The 11,022-nt window shown below is 33.9% G+C and overlaps 1 protein-coding gene across 1 annotated transcript; it reads left to right on the forward strand.

Moving 5' to 3' along the window:
• Positions 1-805: 805 nt before the first annotated feature.
• LOC124821861 (protein IMPAIRED IN BABA-INDUCED STERILITY 1-like) lies at positions 806-8,223 on the forward strand. The gene is made up of 9 exons (XM_047293806.2): positions 806-1,440; positions 1,592-1,876; positions 2,452-2,769; positions 3,470-3,697; positions 4,496-4,590; positions 5,588-5,675; positions 5,789-6,319; positions 7,324-7,456; positions 7,695-8,223. Exons 1-9 carry the CDS (start codon positions 1,096-1,098, stop codon positions 7,712-7,714), a joined length of 2,043 nt encoding a protein of 680 aa, XP_047149762.2. The 5' UTR covers positions 806-1,095; the 3' UTR covers positions 7,715-8,223.
• The last annotated feature ends 2,799 nt before the right edge of the window (positions 8,224-11,022 follow it).

Raw genomic sequence — 11,022 nt, forward strand, 5'->3', positions numbered from 1 at the left:
CTTTCTCTTTCACATCCCCACCATGGCGTGAAGTGGTAAAACCTCTAAATTTAAAATTAAGAAAACCAAAATTAAGAATTAGGAGACAAATCAAGTATCCTTCAAGTCAACACCAACCAACCAGTGTGAAAAGCAAAACAGAATATTAATTAAATAATTAATCAATAATCATTTGTAAACGAATCAGTGAGTTACACGAACACGTACTTCACACGCGCTTCACAAAATCCAAAGCAATAGAAGAAGAAGATGCCCACAACACATCACAACTACTGCAAGCCAAGCCTCTGCCATGCATGGATTCCCCTTCCCTTGGCCATTTGGGAACAACCCAACGAACACAACACGAAAACAAAACACGAATGCAAACAAATGTAGAGAATATAAGGTCTTCCAAACACCATTTTTTACACTCACTGTTTTCCCATTATAGGTCCCTCCGTTGATCTAGGCTTTCTCATTTCATATTTTTCTTTTCATTTCTACAAAATTATGGTAAATAATTTTACTGAAAATGTTCATTGACCAATTTTATATGATGTTAAATAATTAAAGATAAATGAAACAGTTTTATCCAAAAAAAATTATTATTTCTGGTGATTAAAATAATTTTTTAAAGTAAACTAAATTTTTACCTTTGTAATCAACACAATAAAATAGTTCATGAAATATAAATGCGTATCCAAATAATATTTACCTGTGATCTAGTAAGATTGCCTACCTATTGTTGGTTAACTTTATCCAATTTTTCTCCATTTTTTTAATGCATATTGAAGCCTCTGCTTATAGGTAGCAGTGGATCCACTTTGTAGTGTTTCTATTTATTTATTTTAAAAAAATTTAAAATTTATAGTCCTCCTTCCTCATTAAATCTCTTTTCCCCCAGTCTCCCGTAATTGCCGCGGCAGTCAGACTGAGGAACACAAAGCGACGCTCGCTTTCTGCGTTTCTCTAATTGCATCGCTTTGCTCAGCTTCGCTTCGTGTCGCTTTACTTTCTTGCTTTGTTTCTTCGTTTCTTCGCACCAGTATAAAAGACGCGTAGCGTAGACTGCGTGTGGCAATTTGAATTGGGTTCAGGATCCGACCCGGATCCATGGGGTGTGTGAGCTCGAAGCAGGCGGTCTCCGTGACGCCGGCGATTGACCACTCGGGCGCGTTTCGGAGCAATGCTGCGGTTCTGGGCGAGTCGGAGCGCAAGGAGAAGAAGAGGAGCAAGAAGAGGACCGAGTCGGGGGGAGCGAGTCAGAGCGAGGTCGGTGAGTCGGGGAGAACGAGTTCCAATTGTGAATCGTTGAGCTTCAGGTTGGGGAACCTTCACAAGTACGTGCAGGGAGAACACGTGGCCGCCGGCTGGCCAGCGTGGCTCAGCGCCGTCGCCGGCGAAGCCATTCACGGCTGGGTCCCCCTCTGCGCCGATGCCTTCGAAAAACTTGAGAAGGTGAACCGTCACCAAATAAACAAAAGTTAAACTAACTTTATTGTTAATTAATATTACTATTATTATTATTATTATTCTAATAATAAGTATTATTATTATTAAGATGATGATGATGATGAAGTAATTGATTGGAGGTTGTTGATTTTGACAGATAGGGCAGGGAACGTATAGCAGTGTGTTTCGGGCGAGGGAGCTTGAGACGGGGAAGATAGTGGCATTGAAGAAGGTGCGGTTCGACAATTTCGAACCGGAGAGTGTGCGGTTCATGGCGCGTGAGATATTGATTCTGCGACGCCTTGATCATCCCAATATAATAAAGCTTGAGGGCTTGATTACTTCGAGGCTGTCCTGTAGCATTTACCTCGTCTTTGAGTACATGGAGCATGACATCACAGGGCTCTTGTCTTCCCCTGATATCAAATTCACTGAACCACAGGTAATAAACCAATCATATTTTCAAAGAAACAGAGAAGCAGGTTTCTTTTGTGCGTCTCGTTTCTATCTCATATCCACCTGTGAATACGGGCAAAAGAATATATATGTATACATTTATATAAGCAGGGGTAATTATGATTATGACTTTATCAATTAGTTTTTCGGTTAAGTCAAAATCTAAAATTCTTAGATTGCAGCAGAGTTTATTTTGGCAACTGTTGTTAAATTTATAGGTCGTTGTCAGATCATTCGTAGTTGTGATGTTCACTTTTACAAATTTTACTGTTCAAGCCGTTTAATCTTTGAAACGAGGATGTACGATGGAGATTCTATATTGATTAGAGATATAAATAGAAGACAACTTTTACCCCATGAACTAGTTTCAACAGTTGAGTAATATTAATTTAGAATAGAATGAAACTTTAATTTTAACTAAAGTACCAAAAGTAACTAGGATACTTTATCCAAGTTTTTTTTAGTAATAGTAATACAAGTAATTAATGTATTGTTGTGGGGGTGTGATATGATTTATGATTCTATTGTTGAATGGGTGAAATGATTTTATTGTGTGAGCAGATTAAGTGCTACATGAAGCAGTTGTTGGCTGGTCTTGAGCACTGTCACTTGCGGGGAGTCATGCATAGGGATATTAAGGGGTCGAATCTTTTGGTAAATAATGAAGGGGTTTTGAAGGTAGCGGATTTTGGGTTGGCGAATTATGTCAGTTCTGGGCACAGGCAACCTCTGACTAGTCGTGTTGTTACCTTGTGGTACCGGCCGCCAGAGCTTTTGCTTGGTTCGACGGACTATGGTCCGGCCGTGGATCTCTGGAGTGTTGGTTGCGTGTTTGCGGAGCTACTTGTCGGGAAGCCTATACTTCAGGGGAGAACGGAGGTATTAGCCTTACCACAATGCATGAGTTGCCCTGTTATGGTGCATGTTAATGTAGTGAAGTTGTTACATTTTTGTGAGAAAAAAATGGCTAATCTATTGATATGAGTCAATGGTAAATCTTAAATATCTTTGATTTGATAATGTACATGAATGAAGAAATTCGATAATGCCTCAACACATAAGGAAGCAACTGATATGGAAATGTTGCTGTAACTTTTGATATCATCTTTCTTCCTATGATGAAGGTTCCATTTTGCTTTTTCAGAATACAGATGTTTTTATTTTCCAACATGCCTTCATGTTTACATGGAAGAAGCTTTTATAATTCCATATTTTTGCCGTCAAATATTTAACAGAGCTGAAGTTTAGTTCCCATACCTATTGCAAGAGGTTGCACTGCAATTCGTCAATAGTTTCATTTAGAATTTGCTATCATTGCGTGCTCAGTAGTAGGGTTTCCATCATTCTATATTTCAAAAGGTAAAGTGGAGAATATACTCAAACTAAAGAATATGTATGATACCTATTGGCATTAATCTTCAGAAAAGGAAGTAATTCAATCTGACAATCCTCCTTAATGTTAGACCGGATGCTAATCAGTTTTGTGGTTAATAAATGAATCAGCTGGAAATGAAAATTCTGACACTGTTTGATTCGTTATTTTGGAACTCTTCTAAATTCATTTTTGTTATGTATGCAGGTTGAACAATTGCACAAAATTTTTAAGCTCTGTGGCTCACCACCTGATGAATACTGGAAAAAGACTAAACTTCCTCATGCAACGTTATTTAAGCCACAACAACCATATGATAGTTGCCTTCGACAATCCTTTAAAGATTTGCCAGCGGCCAGTGTACATCTGCTACAAACTCTTCTTTCTGTAGAACCATACAAACGTGGGAGTGCTACATCTGCTCTTTCATCGGAGGTAGGTTAATTTTGTATTTGTTGGAAATTCCTGAAATACATTGTGGTTAATTGGAAATACTCAGCATATTTGTTTAGGCAAGCTTTTTCCTATTTTATATCCTTTTACCTTAGACAATAGTTTGTTTGCATTTTTTAAGGTGTTTATTTAATCAAATAGACAAATTTATGCTTTTCTTGAGTTTGTTTCATTTGTTTATTGTAAAAATAAACAGTTGTCTGCTTATTTTAACAAGCACATTCTATCTTCATATTAAGTCTTTGATTATTTTAAAAATCACTTATTTAAAAAAATATCAGTTATTTAAAAATCACTAATTTAAAAATCACCTATTTAAAGTGCAAACAGACCCAATTACAAAATATCATTTTTTTTTTCGTTTTGCTTCTTATTTTCAAATATTTGTAGGAAACCCTGAACACAAGGATTTTGTTTACATTCTTTCCTGTAAAAATCTTTGAAATCAAGAAACATGGTGAAAATAATCCGACATTCTTCTGAGTTAGTTATGAAAACAAAAAATAAAAATAGATTTTGTTTTTTAAACCAAACAGACCTTGATTTATGTATAGCATTAGTTATGCATAGTATTAATCTTTCTTGCATTATCTGTTGATTTCTCTTGCCAACTTTTTGGTGGATATCCATCATGTGAATCAATTCGTTTTTATGACATTAGTCTTAGATACAAAGCCATTCATCATTTATTTGCAAAATATATGATTATGTGAGTCATTGAAATATGATAAGCGCTCTTTCTAAAACTCTGTTCTGATACAACGACCTTACCACTTTCAGTATTTCAAAACAAAACCTTATGCGTGTGACCCATCGACCTTGCCGATATACCCACCTAGCAAGGAAATCGATGCAAAACACAGGGAAGAGTCAAGGTGAGGCTGATATTCATTGCACATTTTATGCAGAGTTATTCGAAAGTAATGCTTTAGTTGTTACATATTCAACTGATGTCTCAGGATTACCTCTTATTTGGCTGGTGAAAATAAGAGAATGCCTGCATATGCATTTTACCTGGTTTTAACCAATCTGCGAGAGAACGTTTGTTTTCGTTTGAAAACTTCACCAGGGTCTAGTTTTGGCCTCAGGGAGAGATTAGGAATGGTGTTTATTAATACTCTACTAATCATTTGAATGCACATACTTGTGCAGTTAATTTACACTGTGCTATCAAAGAACGAAGTAAACAACGTAGTGTTTTTGTTGTAAGAATAACAGGAACTCATGGAGGACTAATGCCTGTTCCTACTTCCAAATGAGAGGGAATAATCCTTACTGTTTTATAGCCTCCTTCTTCTCTTCAACCTCTAGATTTTTCCATGGACTATTTTATTGGGATATGTTTTTGAGGAGAACCTAGGCACCAGAGTAACGGAGCTAGACAAATATTTGTTGTGATGTCCATACTTAATGATTTATGAAAATACAAAAAAAATTAAAACGTAACAATGTTCAAGAAGTTCAATTTGTCAACATTAAGCATTCACAAAAGAAATAAATAAAAAATTGAAGTCAATAAAATTCCGGGTAGCCAATAGATTTTTCTTTAGGTTGCCAACTATGTTTATCTTAATTAGGCTCAAATGTTTTGTATAAGCGTCATAATTTAGTCCTACCCTCAAAAATAGTCTCTCTGCATGGCCGGGGCAAAACTATTACTTCTAACATCCCCAGACCCCACTAGCTAGGAGCCTAATGCTATGTTTCCTTTTTTATATATATCTTTAAAGGATTTGAAACAGAAAAATTCAGTGAATCAACAGTGTTTGGCAAATTAAATCGAACAAAACTATTCTTCACAAATTCCATTTTCACTAGCATTATTTGTATATTGTTCTTGATTTTTTTCATGAAATTATAATGGACTTTTAGGAAAAAGATTAGTGGACGAGTTCGTGGAACTGAAACAAGAAAACCATCCAGAAAGCCACACGGAGTCAGTAAACTAGCCCCAGCAGAGGTCTGTCTTTACTTTCAATTCTGCATCTTAGCATTTCTTCTTATGAGGATGCACATTGATTTACATTAATGGGCTAATTATTGTAAACTAATTCTCACTTATTGCACTTGCAGGATTTCGCAAGTCAAACTCAGACTTCCCAGAAGGTCAATGGTAGATCTTTCCGCAACCCTGAAGAAGAGAAGATTAAAATAGGTGGCAAAACACAGAAGTCATCTAGTGGTAAAGCTGAAGATGCTTCCCATACGAAGAATGCTTCTCAAGGAGATATTCCCCTTTCCGGGCCGTTACAGGTTTCAACATCAAGTGGATTTGCATGGGCAAAAAGCAGAAAAGATGACGCTTCATTTCGATCCCATTGTCGAAATATTTCAAGAGGACATATTTTCAATCCATCAGAACCTTCTACATTAAATTTAAGGAATAATTTGGACACCACAAACCAGGAAAATAAAGAGTTTTGTGGGGGAGGCGTCAATTCTAGGGGCCATCAGCTGCTTGAAATTTCTAAGCTTTCAATGCAGAACCCGTGGAGTAAGTTTGATCGCCCAGATTCATTTGATGCTTCGGATGAGTACCATTCACAAGAACTGTCTATGGCCATATATCACCGAGAAGATTCAGCATCCAAGAGAAATAACCTGGTAAGTTGGCCAGTTTTTTATGTGGTATTAAATGTCAGATTTCATCTGCTGTGAGATGAAATCGAAGTTAACTCGCTAGCATGTTAAATTTTCTGTGTAGAGATTGTAGTGGTTTACTATGAGAAAGTCGGATTAGGAATTTATTATGACGTAGAGAATTAATTGGAACACTAAAGTATGTAAAGAAGAACGACAATTTTTTTTTTAAAATCAATTCAAAGTTTAATGGTTAATTAAAACAAATAAAAATTATATTAAAAAAAATATAATGTCACAATTTGTAATGATAAAAAACTAAAAAAAATATATAAATTTATAGGTTCTTAACTTTTAAAAAATATATATATATATAACAGTTTAAATAATGTCTACATAAATTAAAATTATAAAAATTTAAAAATATACATCAATATTAATTAATAATAACGAGTTTATATAGAGAATAAAAAAGAAAATTATCAATATTTTTTAATTTTACTTTTTTAAGAAAAAAAAAATTAAATTGTTGCTTATTAATTTTAATTGAACTGTTTTGACTGGTTTTATGGCTTTGATACTAGTTTTAAGCATCATCAATTTTGCTCCACCACAATCAAAACTAGACAGGGGACCGATTGCTGGTCGAAACGGCCAGTTTGGTCTGGTTTTATGAACCATGGTTGAGATAATGACACTGTTTAAACTTTTAAAATTTCTGACTTTTTTTTAGTGAATTGATGTATTTTGTTGACATTTTTGTGTCATAAATTTGGGCTAATAGCACTTGGGACCAATTTCAATCTTGGAAAGCAGTATATGTTGTAATGTAAAATTGTCGTTTGCATTTCCTATCATATGATCATAAATGAATCAATACATGATAAGAGTTCATACTCTTCAGTTTTGTTAAGAAATTTATTTACCTTACTGTGCTCTGCCCTACCTGTATCAAATTCTTGGACCAAATGTCAACTACGCAATACTCCTTGCATTGACATGAATATCATTCATAACTATCCTTGCAGAGTTTTCAAGATCAAGGAGAAAGGGTTGAATTTTCTGGGCCCCTACTATCTCAAATGCACACTGTTGATGAGCTCTTGGAAAGGCATGAGCGTCACATCCGGCGAACTGTCCGGAGATCATGGTTTCAGAGAGGTATGACGGGCATATTAAGACAAGCTCACTGCAAAGTCGAAAAGAAGCAATTCGTTGCATTAGTGTTATCTCTTTTCTCCCGGACTTTTGTGCTTAGGCTTGAAATCATTGAAAGAATATTAAACGTACACGACTCTGAAGTTAATCATATATTAGCCATTAAGGAATTTACTGCCCTATATCTCAATAAGATTGTTGACATGGCATTTCTTGTTAACTTGTGCGCTCTGGATTGCAGGTAAGAAGGCGAAAAAGTAAATCAAGAAATTGCATGGGTGTCTAGAGCGTAGACCTTGAGATCACATCAAAATGATACAAGTCCTACTACTGAGAAGCCTATTCTCATTCCCCAAGCACACTCCTTTGATCAATCAGACTTATACAGTGACACTGTCTAGCGGCTTCATCTCGTATATTGAAGCTAAGCTGGGAACTCAACAATTTGAAACGAACACCACTCATCTTTCAATCACAGAAATCTGGTGACCACAAAGAAAAAGGTTTGAGTTCCCCGTTTCGGGCAATTATAGATAATAATTCGTTTTTGTATAATCTAAACTCCTTCCTCTACAAGCCTTTGCTAATTGTTATCTACATGCAAGTCTCGTCCAGCAACTGTATATATCTCATATGCCGTGACTGACTTCAGTATATAGTCTAGTCACCATTATTCGCTCATTTTTTAGGTTTTTAATGAATCACCGTTCCCAATTTATATATATCTAACAAGCAATTTTCTGGAAAGGAAGGTGCCTAATTTTGCATCATACTATCTTCTTCCAATTTCTACTGCTTCATTTTTGGGTCCAGAGTTCTTAATTCTCTCACTTTATTCTTGATCGACTTGCTGAAAGTCAAACGCGTCATGCATATTCATCGCACAATTCAACGATAAAAATCCAATAAAATGTCAGAGCACTTGTGTGTACATAAATAAGGTAAAATTGTAACATTTGTCCTTAATCGTAGAACATTGTTAGATTAGTTCTGTTGATTGAAAAAGAATTAGAAGTACTTTGAAGGTATAAATTGATAACCATACTAATTCTAAATTAAAAGAATATATTTAACAAAAATACAATTAAATTTTAAGTTAATAAAATTATACAATAAAGATGTGGACACTTGTGTTAATGCATCTATGTTCTCACTAGTGGTAATAAAAGTGTCCAAATTGTTTGGGAAAGTACTCACTAGTCGTAATATCGAGTTTAATACAATGAGTTATGTATTTATTTATCATTTTCATCATAAATAAATATTAATAGTATTCAAGTATGATTAAAGTTAATACTGGTGATAAATACAAATTAAAGATACAAATACAAATCAAAATATAATGAATTTAATTTTCCAAAGTGAATGAAAAAGATAGAAGTAATTACAATATTTGAGTAAAAGTAAATAATTATGGGTGAGAATGTGTAAACAGAATAAAGTTTATAGGAATTATAGTTATTTTTATCCTTTTCACTTTACACCTGGCTTCTATTTATCTATATAAAAATATATTTAAAAAAAGAGCACCCTTCCAGAAACCTTAATTTCGGAATTAATAATCATAAAGGAAACAATTTTTTTAAAGAAAGATAAATTTTAGTGTTTTCAAATTGTCGAAAAATAAATAAACTATATCAATCATCAACTGAGTATTTGACTAGTTGGAACTAATTAAACCAGTAAATTATTGATTAAACTAATGAGCTCGTGATTAAACCTTGTGGGCTATATTATATATTTAAGACGATATATTTAACTCAGTTTTATATAAAATAAAATATTTGTTTTGGTACGGTGGTTGCATTACTTTTATTTAACTTTGAAAAGGAAGATGATTAAAATCAATGAGATCCAACTTTTTAAGAAATTTCTCCAAATTATGTGTACGGAGGTCGACAGCTTTGCTTGACTGTGACTTGTTTACTCATAAAAATTCAAGGTTGACCTAAATTTCTTTTACAAGTTTGAGTTGTCATAATATTTTTAATAACTATTTCGTAATAAAATCTATTAAATAAAACATGTCTCTAACTACTTCAGTTCTAAAACTATAGTTCTTTTAAAAAATTTAGTTTTGTTTGAAAAATAATTATTTTATAAATTCAATATCATATTTGCCATATTTTTGTAATCATTTTCAAAGTATATCTACTAAAGTATTAATTGGAGAGATAATTAAATATGAATATTTTAGTTTATAAATGAAATAATTATTGGTTTTAGTAAATGTGGAATATCTGAAACAAATATAGTTTTTGGAAGGGAAGGGATAAGCTAATTAGATTAAGTATTTGAATAATATTTTTACAGAGAAGTATTTAAATAAACTAAAAATTATGTAGTTATATGTTCATACAAAGTCAAAGAGATATTACGTAAAGAGTCTTTAATTTTACATAATTTTTTAACCTTCATCTTCTTTTCCTCTCTTGAGTATCCATTCTATACAAGGTATATGGGGTTGTCTCTAGAGAAGATTTCTCAACACTCTTTCTCAGCACTCAAGTTAGTTATGTGTCAACAAAGTAATTAATATGTAAAGTAAATCAAACCTCTATTACTGTTATATTTATAGCATAATTAAATTCTTGTATGTCTTTACGTGAGTGGGTCTGAGTGTGAGCCCAATGACATAATAATCAATTTCCCAGAGGTGATGGTTAGCTAATTTTGGCTAAGTTATACAATGTGTGGTTCATCATTATCTTTGGCAGACAACGCATGGAAATTGCATAAAGCATGTAGCCTACAGCTAGCAATATGAAGTCTTGACAAACGGTACACATTTGGTAAGATGCACATGATCCTTGATAAGTGTGAAAAAGAGTTGTTTTAACACTTATAAATGAGCTCAATCTTGTAAGTATTCATGTTGTTCCCTAGTGAAAAGTTGTAATAGGGAGTAGATTATTATGTAAAATATTGTACAGGAAAGGATGCATCATTTGGGCTCTGTCAGCCAATTTTCGCAAAGCGAAAGCCAAAATTCGCACTGCCAGAAAAAGGAAATTTGCATAGCGCACCGGTACCTGCGCGCTGAGCGAATAACATCAGTTAAAGTGCAGCAGTTAAGAAAATTCGCATAGCGCACTAGTACATGTGTGCTGAGCGAATTAATGAAGTTAAGTGGCTTTAAAAGACGTGACAGAAAAACAGAAACTATCTTCTGACACACGAACAAAGCGAGAAAAATACTGGAGAACTCAGGAGACGATCAGGAGACCTTTCAAGACATCAAGACTTCACTTTCTGCAAGGAATTGCTGTAAAGAGTACTTTTGAGATGTCTAGGATAGGCTAAATTTTCTGTTCATTGGAATTGGTTGTATGACGACACATTAATGTAAATTTCATGTGCAATATATGTTTCTGTTCTTGTTCTTTTCTTGACTTGCTTTTGATTATACGGAAGTATAATTCTCTTTAAAAGTTCTTTTGTACTGGGAAGTATTTTTAGAACCAGAAACGTAAGAAAAGAAACTAAAAGTAACTACGCTAGGAATAGCTTTTGTGCTTTTGGTCATTCTCAACATATGAATTTAATGCAAAATTATCTGCTGAATTAAT

This window comes from Vigna umbellata, chromosome 4 (assembly GCF_029865625.1).
Source record: "Vigna umbellata cultivar VRB3 chromosome 4, Vumbellata_1.0, whole genome shotgun sequence".
Lineage (NCBI taxonomy): Eukaryota > Viridiplantae > Streptophyta > Magnoliopsida > Fabales > Fabaceae > Vigna > Vigna umbellata.

Coding starts and splice junctions, on each gene's coding strand:
- LOC124821861 (XM_047293806.2), top strand. CDS start 1,096: ATGGGGTGTGTGAGCTCGAAGCAGGCGGTCTCCGTGACGCCGGCGATT. Junction 1,441..1,591: donor CCTTCGAAAAACTTGAGAAG/GTGAACCGTCAC, acceptor TGATTTTGACAG/ATAGGGCAGGGAACGTATAG. Junction 7,457..7,694: donor GAGATCATGGTTTCAGAGAG/GTATGACGGGCA, acceptor TCTGGATTGCAG/GTAAGAAGGCGAAAAAGTAA.